Below are 26,353 nucleotides of genomic sequence, written 5' to 3'. Positions count from 1 at the left end.
GTCAGTGTGCCCTGCAGGTAAGAGCTGAGCACCTTTTCAAGGGACACTACCCAGGTTTTCTGTTTTTTTTCATATGACTGTTTTAAACTTGATGATTTGATTCTTTCCACACGTTGACTTTCATTTCTGTATGGATTCTCCTCAGAGGGAAAAGAAGCCTCTATCAAAGTAGAGAGATGACAGTGCCTTACTTAAATTATGGGATAGAGTTAACTTATGAAGTAGTGATGGAGCCAGAGGGAGTCACAGGAGAACAGAGGAGAACTAGGCATCCCTGGGCTCTCGCCCCGCGCCACTCAGCTGTGGCAGCAACTACCCTGCACAGTGTCTGGAATTATGTATGTGTGAAAACACAGATGCTAATTGTGTCTTATTCTGGCCTTGCATCACAATCAGGGCTAGTTTTGTTTGTTACTATTTATTAAGATGGAAATTACTGCACATCTGTAGCAAGACTATACTGAAACGCCCTGGTTTGCCAAGGCATAGAGTGAAAGCAGACTGCAGTTTGAACTGCTAGAGAGATTCGTCCACTTCCTTAGTAAAATGTTTGTTCTTCCTCCCACGTCACTTGAACTACCTGTGTGTTGGTGATGCAGTTTTGTTATGCAAATACTTTAGAGTCTGCACTTCTGTTCAGGGAATGGTAATAACAGAGACAAAGCGGCAGATGCATGAGACCCTGGAACTGAAAGAAGAAGAAATTGCTCAGCTTCGTAGTCATATCAAACAGATGACTACCCAGAGAGAGGAATTGCGGGAACAGAAAGAGAAGTCTGAAAGAGCTGGTAAGAATTCAGGGGTTTTTATTTTATATCAGCTCAAAAGTCAAAATATTTTAGCAAGTTAGTTAATTGCTTACATAGATGCTTAACTACAGTATCTCCTTCTAAGACAGGAAAGGCTGTATTGGAGAAAGCCTTCATGCTGGGACTAGGCCAAGCTACAGCCCTCAAGCTAAGAGTGTTACATATATGTGTGTGTGTGCGTGCGTGCGTGTGTGTGTGTGTGTGTGTGTTGTATATCTGTATGTGTGTGTGGGTGATCGGTGCTTTTGGGACAGTGTAGGCATGTATTTCTTAATGGTAGAAGAAAATGTGGCAGAGAAGACTGTATGTGAAGTGTTAATATATATCACAACAGAAATCTTTGCTGACCTCTGCCTTAGAGTATTAAAATTTAGGTTTCAAGAACTTACAAGTAGTCATAGTGTGGGGCTTATTTAGAATAACTGCTTCCTTCCAGGTGATACAGGGTAAACGGAAAGCAGAAGGTGTATATCTTCTTCCATCAGTGTCAGTGAAGAGCTGGGTGTTTAACATGCTCTTTGACTAGAATTTACCACATTCAGTATTGAGTACTACTAAGAAAGAAGAAGAAAGTTAGCAGATCAGGAAGGGCCTCAGGTTAAGGAACATGTCATGTCAGTCATGTCATGTACATGGCAGTCACTACAAGATTATGACCAGGTGTGGGGAGGGACCCCTGAGAGTCAGCTCGAAACCATGCCTGCTGACGTGGGAAATGACTTGATTTCTGAAGGAGCTGGCTGGGATCTTAAAAGGTGAGTAGATACATTTCAACTTCTGCATATGGGCCAGGAGGAAGCAGTGTAGGTAGACACAGTGCAGTGGAAATTCGTGTCTTACGTGGGAAGGAAGTGAGGTTGGAAGCAGAAGCAGGAAACCAGGTTTGAGGAAGAGAACACTTTGCTGCCTAGGGGCCTGGCTGTGGGGAGAGGAGCAGAAGAGAAGTCAGAATCTAAGATGGTCCAACATTTTAATAAAGAGAATTGTGGATAGTTAGGGGTTCTAAATTAGGAAGCTGGGGTTTGATTACTAGAATGTTTGTTTAAGATATTTTGAATTAGAATTAGCCGCGGGATTTCCCAGTAGAATTGACTTGTGGGCAGGTGGAGATGAGACACTCAGCATCTTTTAGGAGTATTAGCCTAAGGTAGCAGCCTGCGGTTGATTCTGGAGAGGTTGGCAGAGGCTATGGTGTTTTCACAGTGAGGCTGGGAGTGCATGTTTATTGCTGCTGGTGACCCTTAGCAGTACTTCCGGCCGGCAGTCGTTCCTGCCTCAGCGCAGGGCTCGGCTATCGCTGTGTGCCCTCGCATTCTGTCAAATGGGACCACTATTCTCGTTTTATCAACAGGAGAACCTAAGACTATATTTTAAGTATTTTGTCTCCATTTATGCACAGAAGTAAATGTGTCGTCTGGACTTTAACCCAAGCATTGTGGCTGCAGAGTGTGTGTGGAGAGGGCATGAGTTTGACTGATGGAGGTAGATTACAAGGATGTTTCAGGGCCTGTGAGTCCTTAAGCTTTAGGGAAGTGCCACAGATGTTTCATCAGGTCGGGAGGGTGGATGAAGTTTTATAATGGCCTTTGAATTTGATCAGGATTTGATTCCTAGGACATAGTTTTGAGAAATTGTCTTAGAAAACATAGTATAAGGTACCAAAGGGGGAAATGGAGCCCCATGGAGAAATCCTTGGTCAGCACCATCCGTGCTTGTGAATGCATGTCTCTCTTTTGCATTGTCTTATGAAGTGATTTGGAGATTTTAGTTGATGAACTTGTTCTCATGAAACCTAAGAAAATTTCCTCTCAGGGAGTAATAGTTACTTTAAAAATCCAGTCTCCTAAAGAACAAGCGTTGTGAGACACTATAGACGGGTTTGCTTCAGTGCACAGATGTCCAGTGTGCAGCCGGTTAGTGCACAGAAGCCCAGCGTGTGGCCAGTGCACAGATGCCCAGAACACAGTGCACAGCTGCCCAGTGTGCGGCCATGCACAGAAGTGTGTCAGTATCAGAAGAGCATAAATAAAGTATTGAAGGAGAGAATAGAGGTTTAAAATTTAACAGGTACATTAATTTTGGAAAGCTTCTAGACAACATAGTTACACATGTTCTGTTTGTAGTCCTAACTGTTGAGTGCTGTGGTAGAAGTTTGTAGGAAGACACAGACATTAAGTCTGTAGTGAGAACTAGTTCTGCGTACCGGCTGCGTCCTGCCTGATGGTCCTAGTTGAGGACGGTCTAGCAGAAATTGGTTCTTAGTTTCAAGTGTAGAGCACAGATACCAATCAAAAGAAAACTCGAGATGAGTGCTAACCATGGGAGACAATGTCCAGCAAACAGGTTCCACAAGCAACCTATGGACTCATCTGGATTTTGTAAAAGTCAGTTGCTTTGTTAACATCTGTCCTGGCCTTGAGTCATTGGGCAAATAAACAGTAACATCATTACAACTGGCTGTTGGGATTTTAGAAGCAGATGTATCTACATAAAATTGTGATCAAAGAAAAGAAACTACCCTGATGCATTTTCCACTGTAAGGATTTGATTTTGAAAGTACTTCTGGACATGTACTGTTGATGGATAACTCACTCTGTTGACTCCTTCTCTCTGGTGTTAGCACTGCGTAAACCACATTCCCCGCTGCTTTTCTTGGAGCACAGTGCACTGCTCCTGTGTGTCCTCTGTAAGCTGAGGCCGCCACGTGTTATAGGACAAAGTCCCAGGCAGTCCCTGACCTATGAAGAATTCTGTGTCAAGCATTAAGGCACGAGCTGGGCACGTGCTGAGCGAACAAAGCACTTCGGCTCAGAAACCTGAGAAGCATAGTTCACATCCCCAGAATCCATGCGAAAGCTAGGCACGAATGGCTGAAGCCTGTAATCCCAGTGTGCAGGGCAAGAGACAGAGACAAGATTGCAAGGGCTGGCTAGCTGGGCCAGCTGCAGTTAGCAGACCCCAGACTCAGTGTGAGACTCGGCTGCACTAAATAAAGTGGAAAGGAATCGAGGAATGTTTGATGCCGCCTTCAGGTTTAAACACAAATGTGCACATGCTTACACCTGCCGGTGTATACCCAAATACATGAGCACACATGTACACATACCACATACACATGTGTAAAAATTACTAGGACATGGGTGTAATGATGCGCTTACACTACAGCCTACTTCTAGCACTTTAACTATCTCTGGGAAGGCCAGTGCTGTTCTGAAGTCTCTCACTACAGCAGATAAATGCAGTTGTTACAGCACTGTGCAACAGCTGTCGACTTCATACCTTCCAGGTGTCACTTAAGATGAGTGGTGAAAATGAAAGGACATCACTGTTTGAGGGAATTGGTCTTTATGTAATTCATAGTTTTATAAGAATTTAACTTTTTATGCCACCACTTCTCACCATATTAGGATTGCTTGTATATATTGCTGAGGTACTAACATTTTGGTGTGTCATAGTGCATGCACATCATTTCCTTGGTAACTATTCCTCTGTGGATAACTAGCAGCTTATTTTTAAACTTTTGCCCTTGAAAATACTGTAACAGTCTGTAACATAGATGAGTTTATATCTTTGATGATTTTATTCCTCAAAATATTTTACCTATAAGGCTTCAGCCTTTTTTTGTTAGCTACTGTTGGGTGGTTCAGATATAGCTCTTGCAAAACAGAAACCACAAAGCATTAACTCTCTCCCAAAATAAAGGAAGCAGGATAGCTCAGGTAGTGATGTGCTAGTCACACAAGACTGGCTCAGCGGCGTTTGCTACTTTATGGGCTCTTTTTTCTTCCCTTTGAACACCCTAACACTTGATAAGAGAGGAAAGGAAAGAGATGCCTGAATGAAGACAGGGATCAAAGGGGACGACATTATTGTCTGCTGATTAGGGCTGATGGGTTCCTTGGGGCAAGTTTGATCTTCACTGTCAGGACATCTTATTTCTTCTGGTTGTTGTTTCTTTGAGCTCGACTACTTAGCAAATCACAACCAACAGCAACCAACAGCCAGTCAACAACCCACCCCACCTCTCAGGGCCCTAGCACTTACATATCCTCTAAAAGTCCCCAGAACTCCAGGTATCACACAACTGCAAAAACTGTCTGCAGCCGGCAAATCACGCCCCCACCACAGCATAAGGCAAATCATAGTCAGCTGCTGCGAAGTAGCCCTATGTCCCCACACCTGGGATTAAAACAAAAACATGTTCTTTTAATATTTCTACGTTTTTAAAGAAACCCAAATTCTGACTACAAATGGTGTAGTTCTACAAATGGTTCAGCTCTCCAGCACCTGTAGCAGCTGACATGGTGGTCTGCACTTGTTAATCCCAGTGTTGAGAAGTGGAGACAGGCAGTTCTTGGGGCCACTGCTTGATGGGCTCCTGGCCAGGTTAGAGACGCTGTGAAAACAAAGCAAGTTGGATGGCTTTGATGAACAAAACCTCAGATCGATCTCTGACCTCTACACGCATATGTGTTCACAATGCAAACACATACATACACTCTTTTCCTATAGTTATTTAAATGTGTAAATTATTTCAGATGGATTAGGAGGTTTCTCAGGGTGCACTATCTTTCATAAGCTTTCGTTTCCTTTTTCTTGCGCCATCTTTGCTAAATTTATGTTTTAAATGATTGGCCACATGGAAAAACTTTGGTTAACTCATGACATCCTTTGCTTTCTTACTGTCATGTTGTATTTTCTTTTGTATGATACAGCCCAGTAAGCCAGACAGAAGTAGAATGAGTGCATTTGAAATCTGGGGGAACTTTGGAAATAATTCTTTGTGTCTTTAACGTGTCAGATTTGTGCATAGACAAAAATCGAAAACCACCTGTGTGTTTAAGTGCTGTGTTAGTTGTTGATGCGTATGTAACAGTTTCCTTGAATCTCAAGTCTCACTGAACATCTTATTTTTGTGCATCCACACATGCCAATAAGTGAATCCCGGTGCCTTTCCCAAGCCTTGTATGAACAGGACTGGGGTAAGGCTGGCTTTCTTTCTGTTTTTTTCTTGTTATGGGTACTTAGAATGAGCCTTTAAAAGAAAATTCCATGTTTCTCAGGCAAAAAAAAAAAAAAAAAAAAAAAAAGTTCAAATTGAGGTAAGCTTTATGCCATGTTTGGAAGTAATTTCTTTGTATCTTAATAGTAAATGAATATCTGTTAGCAAGATTTATTGTTTTAAATAGACTCTTCCTGGGGTTTTTTGTATGTCCCAAACACAGTCATCATTATTGCAAAGCCTCAATGTCTGGAAGAACATTTGTGGGTAATCACTTAAATTTACTTAGCTTTGCTTTGATGTAATATTTTTCAGGATTAGAGACGATGAAGGTATTTGATGTCTTGGAAACATGGCATATTGGGTAGATCTGCAGGGGTCGGAAAGTTGGGACACCGTTGTGAAAACGAGCCAAGTCCCATGTTTTGGGAAGTGGCTGAGGAAATGGCTCTGACTTGAGTTGCATTGTCTCCTAAGCTTCTGAAGGCCCTGGCTCTCTATGAGCATTGCACGATAACCTCTGCCACTGAGTGGTGGCATTTTATTGCCATTCACATAAGCCATAGAGCAGTCCTCAAGCATTTTAGTCTCTGAAAGAGACATCTTTATACACTTAAAACTCAGGGCAGTTCCAGGAGCCCTGTACTCCTGTTCACCACGCTAATAACTTAAACTGAAAATGTTTTAAAGTTTTTACTTATTTTTAAAATAAAAATATGTGCCAATCACATGTTAACATAGATTTTTATGAAATATAACTTCCTTTCAAAACCTAATGTATGTTTGTTTGTTGTACTTGGCTGAGAACACACCTGGATTTCTGTGACTCTTTTAGTCTGGAGTCCGTTGATTGACATGTGATAGATTAAGGAAGCCTGCTCATTTGGATAGCTACTTGAGAAAGAGAACACCTCCATGTCCTGAAGGGTCTTGCTCCTGGGAAACTGCTGTTTTTGGTGTGCTCTTTATCTGTAGGTCACTGTTGATAGGTGGGGTGCTAGTACAAGTCCTTTGTTTTTAGTACTGATTTTTATTTCCTTTACTTTCTAGTAGATTTTTTTTCCTAATGACACATGCTTTTAGCAGCTTTTTTTTTTTTTTCCTATCCGCAGGAATATAGGCCCAGCTTAATTCTTTTGATATCATTACTTTGTGTCTTAGGGTCAACAGTTAATCTAGAGGTTGGCATCTCTGTTTATTCCCTGGAATGGAAGCTCTGGTCCTGTGAGCCCTCTAGAGCCCTCTGAGTGCTCTCTGGGAGGGAACAGTCACACCCTAGAACTACAGAACTCTGCCATTTGCTGTAAGGATTGGTTAGAACGCTCCAGTGAGGACAGGGAAGGTCCTGTTGAAAACAGGTGACTGTTGAAAACAGTGGGCTCTCTGAGTGTTCTTTTTTCCCCTTTGTCTACTTACTAGACAACATCCACTCAGAATTTGATACATGATAGGATTATTGAGCAGCAGATTGCCAGTCCTGCTCATTTACCTGTTTTTTTATGTAAAAAATCCAGGATAAGCCTCATCTGAAGTGGAAAGTGAGTAGCTTACAGTAACATCACAGCCCTGCGTTTCATTTAGCTCACGAAGGGTCACATCACAGCCATACTTACTTGTTTTCATTTTTGCCTACTAAGTTTTGAAAATATATTTATACTGTTATTTTTTCCTTTCTTTTTTTAAAAATAAAAATTGCCTGAGGTACATTGAATTTTGTTTTGGAAGACACAGTGTGTGTTTCCAACAGTGCAGCTGTCTGTGCTTGGGCTTCCAGTGTGTGCCTTGACATGGCTCTGCATGCCAGTGAACACAGCTTGTCAGCTGGGGCTGATGCACGCTTTTCGTTTCACTCGCTTATCCTTTGTCACGACTAAAAATGAAATGACATGGGCATTCAGAACACACTCCTGCACTACTTCGTTGCAGCTCTAGCGTGCTTTCAGTCAGGAAAGAACTGGGACTCAGGCCTGCACTGTAGAGTGTGACTGCTGCTTCACCGAGTGTGGCGTTTGCAGGGTTGTACACACACAGTCTGGTTCCCAGGTGAACGCTCACTCTCTCCTACTAGACACTGTTAGAAGCAGACTTCCTGTAGGAAAGTGCTTCTCATTGTGGTATCCACAGCAGGTCTGAGTATGTTTCCATCTGCTTATTTTATGTGGATATTTGAATGTGCTTTAATGCTCTGGGAAAAATACTTACTATTTCTTTAAAGGAGGAGATGGCAGACAGTGGGTTTTGTGTCTGTCAGCATATGACACAGTCCATTTGCTGAGACCAGGAAGTCTTTTGTAGATGACTCGTTCAGAAATCATGGCTGTGAGGGAGATTTCTACTCAGCTGAACCTGGTCAGTATCAGCAGTATGTTAGATTTCAAAATACAGCAAGCAACGTTAGTTCTCCCATGGAGTCCATCTGTTAACGTAGATTTCCCATCTCGTGGGAAGACTGGGGTGCTTCCATTATTGCGTTTCACTGAGGATACTAGGTTAGAAGATTACAACATTTTATTAGCTGTGAAATTATTTGGTTCTCTGACATAACAGGGAATAAATTTAAGTGAGAAAACTCTAGGATCAAATCTACTGGCCTTTTATCATTTCACTTAAATTTTGAAAGAATGTCAAAGGCTTCTTCAGGTTTTATAGAGTTAACTTAAGAGACTTCTGTGCCTGGGCATGATAGCACACATCTTTAATCCCAGCGCTCAGTAGGTGGAGGCAGGGTGGTCTCTGTGAGTTTGAGGCCAGCCTGGTCTATAAAGTGAGTCCAGGACTGCCAAAGCTACACAGAGAAAAACCCTGTATCAAACCCACTCCCCCACCTCCATGAAAGAGAGCGAGAGAGCGAGAGAGCGAGAGAGAGAGAGAGAGAGAGAGAGAGAGAGAGAGAATAGTCTGGTGTAGACTAGAAGGCTGAGGCGTCTTGTGGAGCAGTGTGAGTGTGCTGGTGACTTGTAGTGTTAAGCGCTGTTCCTGCTCCGTCCCTCACGCTCCCAGTGGTACATCTTCAGCACAGACTGAGCAGCCAGCACTCTTGGAGTCTCCCATACTCAGGCTGAGCTTTAAGTGAGGGAACTAACTTTTGAGTATTAGCAATAGCTAACTGTTGCTTATGCCTGGCACTAGATTTTATAATAAAAACATAGCTAAATAAAACAAAGATACCATTTTTCTTAAATATTTTACTTCTTAGCATCTTCATTTGTTAAGTATTATACTAGTGTTTACAGGCAAATGTAAAGTTAAGACTAAGATGCTTGAGAAATGATCTTAGCTAATTTCTTGGTCCTTTGAAATACAGAGATCATTTGAGCCCCAGTTTTATACTTTGAAGTGTGCAAGATGAGTATATTGGGTAGATTTGCATTTTATATCAAAGACTATCAGTTGCCACAAAGAGTAATTGTTTTAATGATGTTGACTACTGACCTGTGCTTCCAGAATTCAGCCGTACCCTTTCTGTACCTCATGCTATTTACCATTAAGAAACTGCTTTAGGCCGGGCAGTGGTGGCACATGCCTTTAATGTCAGCACACAGGAGACAGAGTCAGGCAGAGCTTTGAGTTCAAGCACAGCCTGGGCTACACGGAGAAACAATGTCTTGAAAAACAAAACAAACAAAAAATTGCTTTAGTATAGGTGTTTGTGCTCAGGTATAGTTCCTGTGCCTGAACCATTTTCTGAAGCCAAGTTGGGGTCAGTAAAAGACCTTTTCACTGTGATACCTTGAGTTGAAGCCCCCACATTTTCTAAAGAAGTAGTTAGTTGTACAAGATACATTATATATGTTGGTGAACTGTGTCCTGTGGACTGTTGATGGGATTGTATACCCTTCTTGACCACAAGTTTACAGTGGTAAGTCTCAGGACTTCTGTAAGGGCCGAAGGAAATAATCCAGGAGGACAGTAGCAATAGTGTTTTCACAGATTATTTGTTCATAATGTAGACATGGATCTACATGTACATACACATGCATTCATGCACACATATATATCCACAGGTTCACACAAACACATACTTTGGTACCAAGTTACTGAGCTGTTGTACCATTGCGTCTGGTGTGGATGGAATGTTGAATGAGTGATTTTTGCCCCTTGGAGACTTAAATGTGATTATGTGTACAGGGCCTGGATTATCTTTCAGCTCTTGGTGGTACCTTTTTATTTACCATTAAGTTTGGTAATTTTCTTTGTAGTCAGCTGAAAACAGCCCTAGTGTGAAATTTAGGCAAGTAGTAGGCTTCATTTCAGAAGTACATTGTTTAAGTATGTGATCCACCACAGTAAATGGTTTTTAAAAAAGGAAACAATGCCCCTGCTCTTTTATATTATGATTGAAAAGTCTAAAAATACGATTTTACAAAGAACTGTTTTTCCATTCTTAAAAATGGCCTAGTGAGCCAGGCATAGTGGCACATGCCTGAAACCCCAGCACTCAGGAAGAGGAAGCAGGAAAATTGCAAGTTTGAATCCAGCCACGCTGTATAGTGAGACCCTGACTCAAAAAAACAAAAAAAGAAAAAGAGTCCTCGTGAGTGGCATTACGTACTTATTGATGATGGAGAACCTAAACACTGTGGAGCAAACAGTCCAGTTAACATTGCATCAGCAGAAGTGGCCTGACTTGTCTGCCGACTTTGTTAGCCATAGGATGCTTGGTGGGCAGAGCAGGGGGATGTGAGTGATTTAGTCTGTTTTCAAAGTTTTGAACTTAGGCTCATGTAAGCAGTCCTGATATTCTAACCCAGAATTCAGCAACAACAACAAAACATTGATTTTAGTGATGGGGCACTTCTGTAAGGCTTTGTTGAAGAGCTCAGAACTATGGCTTAGAATAGCGATGCAGCTTCTGACCTGTCCTGCTGCAGCTGCTCTTAGATGCTGTAAATTGATCATGAAACACTTGAGCTGGATGACACTGCATCTTGAGATACTTGTTTCTGGTGTTTTTATTATAGCTTTTGAGGAACTTGAAAAAGCCTTAAGTACAGCCCAAAAAACTGAAGAAGCACAGAGGAAAATGAAGGCCGAGATGGATGAACAGATAAAGGCTGTGGAGAGGGCCAGTGAGGAGGAGCGCCTGCGCCTGCAGCAGGAGCTGAGTCGGGTGAGACAGGAGGCCGCCAGCATGGTGAAGGTAAGGGTGGCTTTGGTGGAAATGGCTTCCTCTCGTGTCCATTCCCAAGTCTTTGATTATAAGAGCCAAGTTAGCCAGGTGTGGTGGGGCACGCCTGCAATCCCAGCACTCAGGGAGGCAGAGGCAGGGAGCTCTGTGAGTTCAAGGCCAGCCTGGTCTGCAAAGCCAGTCCAGGACAGCCAGGGCTACACAGAGAAACCCTGTCTCAAAAACAACAAGTCAATTTGAAGTTTGTGTATATATGTGTGTGTGTGTGTAATATATAAGTATATTATAATATATATGTGTATATATGTTTGTGTATGTATAGTTTGAAGTTTGTTTATTAATATATGTATATATGAAAATATTTAATTGGGGCTGGCTTACAGTTTTAGAGGTTTAGTCTATCATGGTGGGAAGCATGGCAGCATGCAGGCAGACATGGTGCTGGAGGAGATGAGAGTTCTACATCCAGATTGACAGGCAGCAGGAAGTGAATTGGCTTGTGTTTCTAAGATTTCAAAGCCTACCCCCTTAGTGACATACTTCCTCCTCCAACAAAGCCACACCCCTTCAACAAGGGCATGCCTCCTGATAGTGCCATTTCCTGTAGACTGAGTATTCAAACAAGAGTCTATGGGGGCCATTCCTATTCAGACAACTGTATTGTACTGCCTGCCCCCCATAGGCTTGCGGTCTTAACGTAATGCAGAAATGAATTCAGTCCTGCTTCAAAAGTCTCCATAGTCTTTAACAAGTCTCAGACTTGTTTAAAAGTACGAAGTTCAAAGTCTCTTCTGAGATTTATGCAATCTGTTAACAGTAATCTATAAAATCAAATGAAAAGGCAGATCACATACTTCCAGCATACAATGGCACAGGATACATATTACCATTCCAGAAGGGAAGGAAGAGAGCGTATGGTGAGGAAATACTGGACCAAAGCAAGACCTAAAACCAGCAGGGCAAACTCTGAACTCTGCATCTCCATGTCTGATGTCAGAGTGCGCTTCATATCTTCAACTGCTTTCAGCTGTGTTGGCTGAAACACATTTCTTTCTCCTGGGCTGGTTCCATTCTTTGTTAGCAGCTTTCATTGACAGGTGTCCTGTGGCTCTGGCATCTCTAACCTCTTGGGGTCTCTAAAACAATCAATGCTTCACCTTTACAGCTTTGCATAATGGCATCTCTGGGCCCTGCCACATGCTTGGCCTCAGCGACTTTCCTTAGTGTTGGGGAGAGACTCCATAACCCCTTTCTTCTATCCTTGACTCTAAAGCCAGAACAGTGTGGCCAATGCTGCCAAGTTCTGCTTCTTGCTGGGGCTGAAACACGGCCCCCTAGTTCAGTTACATCTGCACCAGCTTTCTGCTTTCACAGTTTTCCTCATTTCCTAACCTTGGCTGTCTCAATTTGAATTTTTAGGAAAAGCACTTTGGTAGAAAGGCAGGTCTCTGGGTCCTTCAATTCTTCAAGCTCCTTACTGCCTCCGACTTGAGGCTCCGGAAGAGAGATTGCTTGTGTGTACCCTCAGAGCTCAGTCAAGAAGGCTTCTCCAACTTGAGAGTGTGTGACTGAGACTGGGTATTTAAATGTTTTAAGGGATAGTTACTCCTTTATTTGGTTTTTATACACTCATGGGGCCCAAGCCTTTGGCTTCACTTGGTGTTCACATGAGAAACACATGACAAGACAAGCACATTTGCATGCACTTTAAGCATAAAAGAGTCCAAGCATGAGAATATGCAGGGAGGGCTGGGGCTGAGAGGGTGACAGTCAGCCGGGTGTGCACAGAGCCCTGGCTGATCTCTAGCCCTGGGTACTGGGTCCAAACAGAACCAGTGCTTGTTCTAAATACCTCACGGAGATGGTTGCTGCATTTGGTTCTCAGTGTTGTCTGGTGTCCTTCAATGTCTCCAGTCAGAAGACAGTGCGTTCTGTCCACTGTTCTGTACTTGCTCTTCACCTGAGCCGGCCATTTCTTTTAAAGGCTCTCAGCATTTTTTTGTATAAAGTTCTCATACTTGAGTCAGTCTCTGACTGTTGGGTATTAGATTTCCAGCCTTTGCTGCTGATTGTCGGTAGCATCCTGCATGCTGGCTCTCTTCACGTGCAAATTCTTAAAGTGAACCCACTTTTTCTCTAGCAAAAGTGATATGTATTTTAAATTATTGGTCTATTTGCTACAAGCCCCATGAGAGATGGTTTAGACTTTTACAGCCAGGTGTTGGGGCTCCCTCATGAAAGATAGCTTGCCTTCCTTCTCCTTGAGCTTCTAGGGAGAGAAGAGGGGTGTCCTCCTAGGTCTTACAGGCAGAAGTTTTGCCAGCAGGATAAGCATTTTATGCTGGAAAGAAATTTGTGCTTCTTCCACTTGGAGTTAGTTGCCTGATCAAAGCTTTGACTCATTCTTATATTGGGTTGGCTTTTTGTTTCTATTTCTAAGCAGAAGGTCTTTCCTGATGGTGGGGATTAGCCTTTGAATATAAGGAGATTGCTCACATAGCTTTTTTTCTGTTGAATAGAAAGGTTTCTTCTCTTGATATTTAAGGTTTTTATTGTTTAACTGCTTCCTGGTTTTGTCCTAATTAATCAGTCAATTAATTAATTAATTATTGTGTGTGAGTATGAGTGTGTATTTGTATGTAGGTTAGAGGACATCTTAAGGGAGTTGGTTCTCTCCTTACACTGCATGGACACTGGGACTCAAACTCAGAGCAGAAGTTTGGCTGCAAGTACTGTAACGTGCCGACCCACCTCAGTGGTCTGCGTTTAGTTGTTTTAAAACTCCTGTGGGATTTCGGATTTGGTCTAGAGCTTGCTCCTAGCTGTGTAAGGCCCTGGGTTCAGTCCTAGTTATGACAAAACCCAGAACACTCACTTGCCCAATTCTGCAACCATTGCTTTTTTATTTTGTCCTTTGTATGTTTTTCTTTGGGTTTTGAGGCAGGGTTCACCATGTAGCTCAGGCTAGCCCCTAACTGTTTATCCTGCTTCCCACTCCCTAGTGCTGGGATTACAGATGTGAATCACCGTGATTTATGGGCTTTGTGGCTGGTTTGGTTTTTCCCCAGTTTGGTTGTTTTCTTTTAACACTTGGAGCTTTCATTTGTTTATGACAACATCTTTTCTCTGACCGAAATTTTTCCCAGGGACTGCTATCAGGTTCTAAAACATGTGTTTACTAGTGTCCCCTTTGCCTCCTGCGTGCCGCTGTCTTTACCGCATAGTAAATGTGTAAGAGGTCGGGCACGAGGTCGGGCACGTGTCGTTCTTCCTTCCTTTCTTGAATGCTGTCTGGGGCTGCACAGTGCACTGCTGCTGCGGACAGGCCTTGCGCCTGAGGGGCTGCTCGGCATCCTCCCAGCGTCCTCCCTCCCCCGGCACGGCGTCCTCCCTCCCTCAGCACGGCGTCCTCCCCCGGCACGGCGTCCTCCCTCAGCAGAGTCCTCCCCCGGCACGGCGTCCTCCCCCGGCACGGCGTCCTCCCTCGGCACGGTGTCCTCCCTTGGCACGGCGTCCTCCCTCCCTCAGCAGAGTCCTCCCCCGGCACGGCGTCCTCCCTCCCCCGGCACGGCGTCCTCCCTCAGCAGAGTCCTCCCCCGGCACGGCGTCCTCCCTCCCTCAGCAGAGCCCTCCCCCGGCACGGCGTCCTCCCCCAGCACGGCGTCCTCCCTCGGCACGGTGTCCTCCCTCGGCACGGCGTCCTCCCTCCCTCAGCAGAATCCTCCCCCGGCACAGCGTCCTCCCTCGGCATAGAGTCCTCCCTCAGCATGGTAGCCACCCTTGCCACTGTCTTTTTAGTAGTGGCGAGGGGCTCATTGTTGGCTGCTCTTAGCCGCTGAGACATCTCTCTAGATGCTAATTGTTGGCTGTTCTAACATATAAATGTTTGTCTCCTAGTTTCCCTCATTCTTTTGCTGTTCAGTTATATTAGCTTTTAGATTTATATAGGGAAGGTTGATGCTTTTTTAAAGTTGAGTTTTCCTTTCCAAGAAAGAACAAAGCCAGTAACTCTTTAACAAGTAATGCCTTCCTGGATAGCTAAGTGCAGCTGAGCGCAGTGAAGTTCTCTGCTGAGAGTAGCCTTCCTTCTTGTCTCTTGCCTTCCCTCTGCCCTCTCCCAACTGTGGGCGTCCACTGCAGGTTATGGACGTGGAATCAGTCCTGTAGGACCCCAGGGCAGCCCTCAGTTTCTCCAATCAAGAGGAAAACATTCGGTCTTTCTTTAACTGCTACGACTTTGCAGTGTTCCTGTGTTAACTCTTAAGTTATGAGTATGCCTAATTTCTGTAAAGATGACTTAGTTGTGGAGTCCTGTGGGTTTTCTGGGTGCGTTCACTCACCTGTTGGCTCATTTTCAGAAGACTTCTGAGGAACAGCTTGCTGAGCTTCGGAAGCTGCACGCAGAGGAGCTGGCCAGCAAAGAGCAGGAGCTGACAAGGAAGCTTGAGGCTCAGGAAAGGGAGCTGCGTGAGCAGATGAAAATGGCTCTGGTAAGTGCTGTTTGTCTTTGCCTGGAGGTAAACCTCAGAGCTGCCATCCACTCAGCTGAGGTAGACTGCTAACTCAAGGCTGCTAGACACCTTGAGTTGGGTATATGAGAGGACAGGAGGAAGCGAAGAGAGCGTGTTACCTAGTGCTTATTGCGTGGAGTCAAATGTCTCATGTGCCCAGCTCACATTGGGTTGTTTACCTGCCCCCTCCAGCCTGCCCTAGACAGGGTTAGGACGAGGGAAGGGAAAGACGGGCACTTGTCTCAAAGCCCCGCATGCTGGCTGTACTAATGGGCTTCTGAAGTTTTTTCTGAATTGAAGTTTAAAGAACAAAACTTTGAATTCATATGATATTTAAAAAAGAGTAAAAAAAAAAAAAGAAAAAACAAACAAAAAACCTAGCAAACTACTGAACTAACAAAATAGTAGTCAGAAAAGCAGATTCAGATTTTTGCACAAAATGATGTGATTTGATATTTTAAAACAATAAAAACCTTTTATATGAGCTACCATAAATTGTTTTGACATGAAATTACCCAGAAAATACTTTAAATTATCACCATAAAGTAATATGTTTAAACATGTTCAAAAGGCCTGGACCTGCCCTGTGGGGTCAGACACTCCCTCCCTCCTTCTGCTCTTCCCTCCGCTGCCCTCTGGTCTCTGGTTGTCTGAGCTTTCCAGCAGCACTGAGTCTTGCCTGCGGCAGCACGTTTTATAATCTCTGGAGGGGACATAGGCATATGGATTTAGAGTACAATTTTAAAAAGTCTAGGGAAGGGCTGGAGACATGGCTCAGAGGTTAAGAGCACTGGCTGCTCTTCCAGAGGTCCTGAGTTCAATTCCCAGCAATCACATGGTGGCTCACCGCCATCTATGAGATCTGGTGCCTTCTTCTGGTGTGTAGGTTTACATGCAGACAGAACCCTGTATACATAATAAATAAATAAAATGTTTACAAAAAAAAAAGGCTAGGGAAGAAGTGTGGTTGGAACTTCCTCGGTGTGGTGGTGCATGCCTTTAATCAGAGCAGAGGCAGGGGCTCACTGAGGTCAAGGCCAGTCTGGTCTGCATAGCAGCGCAGCCAGGGCTACACAGAGAAACCTTGTCTCAAAAAGCCAAAAAGGAAAACAAGGAGAAAGAAAGAAACACAGAGAGAGAGAAAATAAGAAAGAATGAAAGAAAGGAAAATGGCAAATATGTAGGCACATATTTATATTCCCTATTGTTCCAGAAAGAAGTTAATGTTTAAAATATAGTACATCAGCATAAAATAGGAACAGGGGTGTGGAAATTAAAAACAAAGTGTGACACACATGAAGCCGGGACTAGCGCTCAGGGCTGCTGTGTGTGGCCTTGAGCGGTGGCGTCAAGCACTGTCTTCAAGGAACTGACAGCATTATAGCTATGTTTCAGGTAGAGGGAAAAGTCAAACACATCACACACAGAGGCCTAACCCTTCCTAATTTAACAGATTTTAACATTTCCTCTATAAAGTACACTTAAAAATACTAAAGTCAGGCTAGAGAGATGGCTCAGTGGCTAAGAGCACTGACTGTTCTTCCAAAGGACCCAGGTTCAATTCCCAGCACCCATGGCAGCTCACAATTGTCCGTAACCCCAATTCCAAGGTATCTGACAACTTAACACTAATGTACATACAATGAAATACATTTAAAAAAATACTAAAGTCGAGGTTGTGGATATTCTGTCTTACTAGTCTGTCTGTGGTGCGCAGTGGCTTTGTAGGACCCCGTGTGCCACCGTGGCATAGTGCGGTATGGTCCATGTACACACTGCACCAACACTTGCTCTTCAGGCAGCAGCACAGGTAAACACAGTTAAAGTTGGAATGTAATCAAGAAATTACAGTTCAGTGTGCTAATTCAATTTTAAAAGTGCTCGTAACCTTTGCTGGGGATGTTTTTGTGTACCAAGAATGGGGGATTTTCAGAGCTGGCTGCATTGGGAAGCCGGGGAGACTGGGTTCTGCACGGCTGGGTGTGGATCAGGTGAAAAGCATGGTTCTATTGAAGTGCTTTGGGAATGCCAGAGACTCATGTGGGATTGGGGTGGTATTAATTGTTTTGGCACAGGAAAAGACTCAGTCGGAATATTTGAAGCTCACCCAAGAGAAAGAGCAGCAAGAATCCTTGGCTCTAGAAGAGTTAGAGCTGCAGAAGAAAGCAATTCTTACAGGGAGTGAAAATAAACTCCAGGAACTCAGGCAAGAAGCAGAGGCTTACCGAACTGTAAGTCCATGCAAAAGTGTACGGACTTTCTGTGTCCACCCCAGCTCTGAATAATGACATGCAGGCTTATATTTATTTTTAATAACTTTAGGCTTTATGTTACTGATGTTCCTCACTATCTCTTATAAGCTGTGTTAACCCATTTATTTTAATCTGAGTTTGCCATGTGGTTTGTTATCTCTTCTCACTTTCATACATGTGACTTCCTTCGTGTCTTGTAGGCAAATCCTCTTGTATCTCTTTCTTTCCCAGAGTTAATATCTCTCCAGAAGTCCTGCCTGTTCTCTCCTGCCTTTGCTACAGGCCAGTCAGCCCTTTATTCTACCAATCAGAAGGTGATAGAGACACGTGATGCTTAACAATGCCCAAGTCTGGTCTGCGTTCAGCTCTCTGCTGGTGTTTTAAATCTACAGAACAGCCTGCACACAAAGGCATCACTCCAGCCTTCACATACTGTGTGGGCTCCAGAGCTGGAGTGCATGTGACTGTGGAGACACTTCTCTCCAGTCAGAAACAGGTTCTCAGGAGCTTTTGGCTCATGGGTTGGGTTCATGTGTGGATGCTCTTCATCTTTAATAAGAAGTGTTCATCGGAATGCTCTGTGGCTTTGGACTCAGTTTTCCACATTGTCCTTGTTGGTTCATTCCCAGCTGCCCATGCTTCTGGCAGCCCTTCACTCTGCCCCTTAGCACCCAGACTGCAGTGACTGCATTTTACTACTTCTCCACTCAGGGTCACTAGGAAGTGGCCTCACTTTGGAGGCAGTCTGTGTTCTGATACACTTCTACTTGTCCAGTATCATCACAGTAGACTGTGTCCTAAGTACAAGCCATCTGCCGTTTTTGTTAGTTTAGTTACACCAATGCCCTGCTTTTGTGTTTAAAATTATCCACTTCTCCATATTAAACACGGCGCTGGAATGTAGTATTTGTTGATAGTCTCAGCTGGCATAATTTTAAGGCTTTCTGGCCCTTTTTCTTCTCAGTATTAGAGATAGGCTACCTGTAGTAAGAACATGCTGATGGTATTGAGATCTTTCGGTCTTGTTAAACAGTCCAGCAGTCACATTTCTCTACGGAGTTGTAAGTACTTCTTTGCTTTTATGAGCACTTTAGAGAGTGACATGGTGTGGTAGAGGACACTGAAGCAGCCTGCATCTGCACTGCTACCTTTGAAATGCATTGCGCCTTCCTTACGGTACCGCTCACCCACCACTAGATTGGACCTGTCAGTTTCTTAACACTTTTCCAGCTCTAATGTTCACAGTGAAGAATTAATATGCTGTGTGATAACAGTAACTTCTGGTAAAGTATGTTTAAGAATCTTCTTTCAAAACAAAACAAAAACCAAACCAGGCTGGTGAGACGGCTTGTTGCTGTAAAAGCCGGGCCACCTGAATCTGATCCCACAATGCAGGGAGAGGGCCAATTCCCAGATCTATCTTCCTTCCACAGCAGTGTGCTTCCCCTCCCCCATACATAAATAAAAATTTAAAAGCTTTTAAGTATATGCCTTTGGTGGTGGTAGAAAAATGGGATACTTTTTCCCCAAAAATTAAATTATGAAAGTAATAACATAGTGTTGTCAACCCAAAAACACGAAGTGTGGACATCCATCTTCCTACCAAACTTTCTATCATTATTATTTGTTTTGTGTTTTATTTTCTTTTTCACTATCCTAATTTTTTGTTGTTGTTTTGAAAACAGAGATAGTTGAAATAATTATCCAGGTAGATTGAAAAAGTACAGAAGTGAGTTTGTGTTCATGATTGCATTAGTGACTAAGCACAGCGTAGCTGTCTGCCTTGTCTTATGTTTGGTATCTGAAGCATCCAAGTTACAGCCTTTAGATAGGCCCAATTAATCTGTGTATCTCTGCTAAGAAGTGTGCACATTAGTAAAAATATATCTGTTTTCATCCACAGAGAATTCTTGAATTGGAAACCTCTTTGGAAAAAAGCTTACAAGAAAGCAAAAATCAATCAGAACATTCAGCTGTTCTTTTGGAAGCTGAGAAGAAAAAGCACAGTGAAGAACTCAGAGCCCTGGCTGAGAAACACAGGACAGAACTGGAGGTCCTCCAGCAGCAGCAGAACAGCCTGTGTTCTGAGAGGCTCCAGAGCCTCACACAGCAGCAGCAGGCTGCAGTGGAGCAGCTCAGAGAGAAGTATGAGCAGGAGAAAGATGCACTCCTAAAGGAGAAGGAGAGTCTTTTCCAGGCCCACATACAAGACATGAATGAGAAGACCTTGGAGAAGCTGGATGTGAAGCAGACGGAACTGGAATCCCTGTCTTCTGAGCTGTCAGAAGCACTGAGAGCCCGTGACCAGCTCGCAGACGAGCTCTCTGCCCTCAGGGGTGATGCCGACAAAGTGAAGCAGGCCTTAGAGGCCCAGCTGGAGGAACAGAGGCGTCACCACCAGCAGGAAGTTGACAGCCTCAGCGAGGAGCAAGAAATAACTGTCCGCAGAACTGAGAAGGCCTTAAAAGATGAAATCAATCAGCTGGGGCTTCTCCTGACTGAGAAAGACGAGCATCTGCGGGAGCGACAGGCTCGCATAGATGATCTTGAAGCACGTCTTCAGAAGTCTGCTGGGGAGCTCCAGCAGGCTTTTGATAGGCTGGATCTCCTCCACTCACAGCAGAGCAGCGAGCACAAGCAGGCCAGTGCCCGGGAGGAGCAGCTGGCCCAAATGCAGCAGCAAGTGCTGAGTCTGGAAACAGAGAAGAGCCTTCTTACCAAGCAGGTAGCTGAACTGGAAACACAGGAAAAGCATGTGTGTGTGGAATTAGACACTCAGAGGGCTCAGGTGCAGCAGCTTGAGAGACAGAAGAGTGAGCTGGAGGAGAAGATCAGAGCCTTAGCCCAGCTTCACGAGTCACAGCTCAAGGACAGTAACACGGAGAAGGAGCAGGTAAGGCAGATCCTGCTGGAAAAGGAAAACATCATTTCACAAATGAGAGAAGAGCAGACTAGAGAAATTGAGATCCTCAAACAGAAATTGTCTTCTAAAGAAGAGAGCATTAGTATTTTGCATGAGGAATATGAAACCAAATTTAAAAATCAGGAAAAAAGGATGGAAAAAATTAAGCAGAAAGCGAAAGAAATGCAAGAAACGAAGAAAAAGTTGTTGGATCAGGAAGCCAAACTTAAAAAAGAGCTTGAAAATACTGTCCTAGAGCTTGGTCAGAAGGAGAAACAGTTCAACGCGCAGATCCTGGAAATGACTCAAGCTAACTCAGCTGGAATCAGTGACACAGTGTCGAGGCTGGAGGCGAACCAGCAGCAGCAGATAGAAAGCCTGACCAGAGCTCATCAGCGAAAACTCGATGATGTTGTCGAGTTCTGGGAAAAGAGGCTCAGTCAGCAAGCTGAAGAACTCCGGGACAAGCATAAAAGACAGGTAGAGGAGAAGGAACAGGAGCTTGCAGAGCTGAAGCAGACGATCCTCACGGTCCAGTCTGAAAAAGAGGAGGAAGTGAGCAGGCTAAAGGAGGCGGGTGCTAAGCAGGACTCGGCACTAACTGGTCTGCAGGATCAGTTAGAGCAGAAATCTGCTTCCATCGCTTCACTCTCACAGAATGAAACTCAGTTGAAATCACAAGTTGAAAAGCTGGAAGTTGATTTGGGTTGTTCTCTGAGTGAAAAGGTTTCTCTTCAAAAAGAGATAGCAGAGCTGAAAATGCTGGCAGTAAAGGAGGAGCTCAGGGTTTCTGAGCTGACAGGCAAAATGCAGGCTGCAGAGGAGGAGCTCCAGAGCTGGAAGTCTTTACATGAAAGCAGCAAGAAGAGCCTGGAGGACAAAAGCCTGAACCTCAAAACCTTGCTTGAGGAACTAGATAGTCGCTGTGAGAAAACTAAAGCTTTGTTAGAAGCCAAAACAAATGAATTACTCAGCATTAGCCGTGACAAGACTGATGCCATTTTCTCTAGGCTTTCCCACTGCCAGCAGCACACGGCCACAGTTAGGGAGGCACTGCTCAGGAAAACTCGACAAGTTTCTGAATTAGAAGCACAACTTGCCCAGCTGACAGAGGAGCAGCAGACACTACAGAGTGCTTTTCGGCAGGTTACCCATCAGTTGGAAGAAAAAGAAGATCAGATTAAGACCATGAAGGCTGATATTGAAGGTCTTGTCACAGAGAAGGAAGCTTTACAGAAAGAAGGAGGCCAGCAGCAGCAGGCGGCCTCCGAAAAGGAATCGTGCATCACTCAGTTGAAGAAAGAGTTATCAGAAAACATTAACGCGGTCACGCTACTGAGAGAAGAGCTTTCGGAGAAGAAGTCTGAGATTGACAATCTTAACAAACAGCTAAGTGATCTCAGTGCTCAACTTGAGAATAGCGTCAGCCTAAGTGACAAGGCAGCAGCCATTTCGTTACTAAGCAGGCAGCACGAGGACCAGCAGCTGCAGTTGCAAGGTCAGCTGCGAGAGCTGTCTTCGAAAGTGGACACGCTGAATGAAGAGAAAATGTCTGCCCTTGAGCAGGTAGATCATTGGTCCAACAAGTTCTCAGAGTGGAAGAAAAAAGCACAGCCCAGATTTGCACAGTACCAAAGCACTATAAAAGACTTGCAGACACAGCTTGACTTAAAAGCCAAAGAAGCTAGTGAAAAGGATGAGCAGATACGTTTACTGAAGGAAGACCTTGATCAGCAGAATAAAAGACTTGACTGTTTAAAGGGTGAGATGGAAGACAGGAAGAACAAGATAGAGAAAAAGGAGTGTGATTTAGAGACTGAGTTAAAGATCCAGACAGCAAGGGTTGCTGAATTAGAGGACTGTGTTACTCAGGGGAAAGGAGAAATTGAGTCCCTGAATGAAAGACTTAAAACTTACAGCCAGCAGGAGGACACTGAGCACAGAGAACTGGTTCAGAAACTTCAGCAGTGCGAAAAGCTGGGAGAGGAGAAAGATAGCAAGGTTAGGGAGGCTGAGGCAACAGTCCTGAGACTAGAAAAGCAGGTGTCCTCACTAGAAGCTGAACTTGAAATTATGAAGAAAGAACTAGAACATGTGAATTCAACTGTGAAAAGCAGAGACGGGGAGTTAAAAGCTTTAGAAAACAAACTAGAGTTAGAAAGTGCTGCAAAAGTGGAGCTGAAGAGGAAGGCTGAACAGAAGATTGCTGTCATCAAGAAGCAGCTATTGTCTCAGATGGAAGAGAAAAAACAGCAATATGAAAAAGATACAGAAAGCCAGTTGAGTGAGCTGAATGCAAAGATACAAGAAAGAGAAAAGCAAAATCACATCCTAGAAGAAAAACTTAAAAACCTAGAAAGTTTTCCACGGTTGGAAACGCCAGTTGTGTCCAGGTCCATAGAGCACGTGGCTGTGTCTCTCCAGCAAGTAGCAGAGTCCCAAGGCTGCACTCAGAAGGCATGTGAGGAAAGGATCTGTGAACTGCAGAGACGTTTAGTTGAAAACGAGAAGCTGCTGCACAGGCTGGGGCAGGGGGCAGGTGAGGCCGTAGCATCTCCATCTGAAATTCCGCACAAGGACCAGGACTCCGTGAAGTCAGACCATCCCAGGGCCAAGCCACTCGAAGATCAACTCTTGATAGGATGTCTTCATGAAGAACTTGAAGAAAAGAAGGCGAAATGTTCCTTAGTTGTATCCCAGCCCATGGAAGAGGAAACTGGTAAGAACAACACAGGAATGAAGCAGAACTGGGCAAGTGTGGTTGACAATGTCCAGAAGACCCTCCAGGAGAAGGAGCTGACCTGCCAGACTCTGGAGCAAAAGGTAAAAGAGCTGGAGTCAGACTTAGTAAGAGAGAGGGACGCACATAGACTTGAAATGGAAAAGTTGACCTTAAAATGCGAAAAATACCAAGTTTCACAGCAAGACGTGGGTGGGAAAAATAAGCCTGTAGAAGTTTTGGAAGACAATACTGAGGAAAATTCCAAATCACGAGTGATCCAGCCGAAACTGGGGAGTAACATGGACAGCCATCACAATGACCTGGAGTCACAGTTAGCAGGGGCAGAGCTGGAGAAGCAGAAGCTGAGCAAGGAAGTGGCTAGGCTGCAGAAAGACCTCCGGGCGCTGAGAAAGGAGCATCAGCAGGAACTGGACATCCTGAAGAAAGAATGTGAGCAGGAAGCAGAGGAAAAGCTCAAGTAAGTGTTGGTCCCACCTCGTGTGCATGCTGCGGTGTGTGTAACACAGACACTTGAACCTCCCAGAGAGTTCCATAAATTCAGTCAGTTAAGTACTGAGGAGAAATGGAATCTTGGGCAGGAGGCAGTGTTACTGTGTTTGTGTAGGGACACGGCTTTTCTTGCAGGAAGGAGCTGGCTGCTGGCTGCGAGTGTTGAGTACTCATGTCGTTGTGGTTCTTTGTAGTGTAGCCCCTGACTGAAACACGCATGTCTAGAGAAGCCTGACATGGAAAGAACAGTCCTCCAGGGTCCAGGATTAGCGCGGAAGGTGTCAGAGTTCGTGAATCTATCTCTAGTTTTCTCTACCCAGACATACAGACGCTCAAAACTGTTTCCACAGCAGTGATCGTGCAGTTTTGAAACCTGTTAGCTCTTTGCAACTTGCTCTTTGGAGGCGGCAGTCATCGCTGTTCACTCTCGTTACTCAGACAGGAGCAAGAGGATCTTGAGTTGAAGCACACTTCCACACTGAAGCAGCTGATGCGGGAGTTTAACACACAGCTAGCACAGAAGGAGCAGGAACTAGAGCGGACCGTCAAGGAGACCATCGGTAAGCACAGCCGGAAACCCTCCAGGCTGAGCCACACTCGAGGCTTATCCTCTTGTTTGCCCTGTCGTAGGTGCTGCATGTCATTAAACTGGAGGGAAAGTGGTCCTTGTCCAGAACCTTGTCTCTGGTTCTCTGGTTCTCTGGGACATTCCTAACCTGCCTTGCTGGCGTTCACTTGCCTTTGGAGAGAGGCAGTGTCTCCTCATGCCTGTGCTGCTGAATTGCATCAACATTAATTTGGAATGAGAAATTCCTTCTGCTGCTGGCATATAGTCACAAATGTGTTTTCTTATGTGTGCTCCTTGTCCTTTATTAGATAAGGCCCAGGAGGTAGAAGCCGAGCTTCTGGAGAGCCATCAAGAAGAGACTCAGCAGTTGCATAGAAAGATCGCAGAGAAAGACGATGCCCTCAAAAGGACAGCCAGAAGATACGAGGAGATCCTTGATGTACCTTGCTTTTGTGCTCTTTTGAAATGTAGCTGTGTTTTCGCGGTAGTGCTGAATGTTCTGGCTTCTTAGATATGGAGAAGTCTTTTCCTTTATGAGAAACTACACGGAGGCTTTGTGCTTGAGTGAAACCCGGGAACCAGAGCAGTCATGGTGTCTGGGTGGCTCAGCTTAGCCAGGGTCTTCCCTGGACACTTAGCCAACCTCACTCCTTCTCTACTCATTTCAGAGTTCTGATGGCCCAGGGTGGAGTGTGGGAGGAAACAGGGAGTTTATCAGCCAAGTGTTTTACGTTTAGTAGATGGCTATTTCAAAGTACTTACTTTAATGGCATTGCATTAGCAGAATAAACTAAACCATAAATGAGTAAGAACTTTGGACCCCAAGAATGCTTTCAGATACACAACAGTGTCAGTTATTCCCTGTAAGACTATTCTAAGCCTTACGTCACTGTACGCCAGGAAACATTTGCTGTTCCAGAGGGGCCATACCGTACTGTGTCAGCAGTGCTTGTGTGAGCTAGGGATACAGTAATAATCACCATTTTAAACGTGATCGGATTGAGTGACAGTCCAGAGTATAGAAGACCACCTTTGTGCAATTTGTGAGCTTTAAATTTCATTAGGAAAATTTAAGATAGTTGCATAGTTGCATATCTTGTACTTTCAGAGTATATTTGTACTAAGTTTTTAAAACATACAGCCAGGGGCTTGGAGAGATGGCTCAGTGGTTAAGAGCTCATACTGCTCTTGCCGAGGATCCAGGTTGTATTCCTGGCACCTATGTGGTGGCTCACAGCCAACTGTCACTCCAGTTCCAGAGGGTCCAGTGCCTCGTGTGCTCTGTCGTTGCTGCACATGGTACACATAAATTCATGGGCGCTTACATGCACGTGGTACATCTAATCTCATATAACCACATACACATAGATAACATGCATTTTTAAGCAATCCATTGAGGTGTTGGTGGTACATGCCTGTGATCCTGTGGGCTCAGGAGCCGGCTTAGAAAGATCAGGAGTCCAAGGCGATCTCTGGCTATATAACAAGTTCAAGGCTGGACCTGATCTAATAAAAATATGGTCACTTTTGACTCCTGTGGCATGGTTGATGGTACAGCGTACCTAGTCCATCTGATGTTCCTGCTTTAGTTCTAGCTTCTGGATCTGTCACTGTGCTTTTGGTGTTTTTAATACAGAAGGGAAGGCAACCTTAGTATAGTTAAATGATTTGCTTAACGCTGTTGAGTTCCGGAGTAGAGACTCATCATTACCCTTACTTAGTTCATAAGTGAAGATGTTGTCCTAAGAGAGGAGCTCTGAGAAGGTAACAGCTATTGTGAAGATTCAAGCCTGGAAGCTGCAGGGAGGGAATGAGCTCCTTTTTATGATCCCTTCACTCTATATGGACTTGTACAGAGATTAGACTGTTTATCAGAGAGTAGACTAGCCACCATGACAAGCCCCTGTAGTTCTGGGGTGAGGGGAAATAGGGAGCAGGCCTCCAGGCTG

General features: G+C 44.4%; 1 protein-coding gene across 13 annotated transcripts in view; it reads left to right on the top strand.

The window, feature by feature from the left end:
- Positions 1-26,353, top strand: part of Golga4 (golgin A4) — an 87,227-nt gene that overhangs the window by 39,169 nt on the left and 21,705 nt on the right. For 10 of the 13 annotated variants that reach the window (XM_021652221.2, XM_021652219.2, XM_021652218.2 and 7 more), the window contains 7 exons: positions 641-788; positions 10,773-10,951; positions 15,298-15,429; positions 17,526-17,681; positions 19,606-23,804; positions 24,275-24,396; positions 24,713-24,843. In XM_021652221.2, the coding sequence (XP_021507896.1) occupies positions 641-788; positions 10,773-10,951; positions 15,298-15,429; positions 17,526-17,681; positions 19,606-23,804; positions 24,275-24,396; positions 24,713-24,843 (5,067 nt within the window). The remainder of the gene's footprint in view (positions 1-640; positions 789-10,772; positions 10,952-15,297; positions 15,430-17,525; positions 17,682-19,605; positions 23,805-24,274; positions 24,397-24,712; positions 24,844-26,353) is intronic. The other 3 variants (XM_021652212.2, XM_060385078.1, XM_021652216.2) reach the window with 1 other exon arrangement.

This window comes from Meriones unguiculatus, chromosome 6, assembly GCF_030254825.1.
Source record: "Meriones unguiculatus strain TT.TT164.6M chromosome 6, Bangor_MerUng_6.1, whole genome shotgun sequence".
NCBI lineage: Eukaryota > Metazoa > Chordata > Mammalia > Rodentia > Muridae > Meriones > Meriones unguiculatus.
This window is presented reverse-complemented; position numbering and strand designations above follow the sequence as displayed.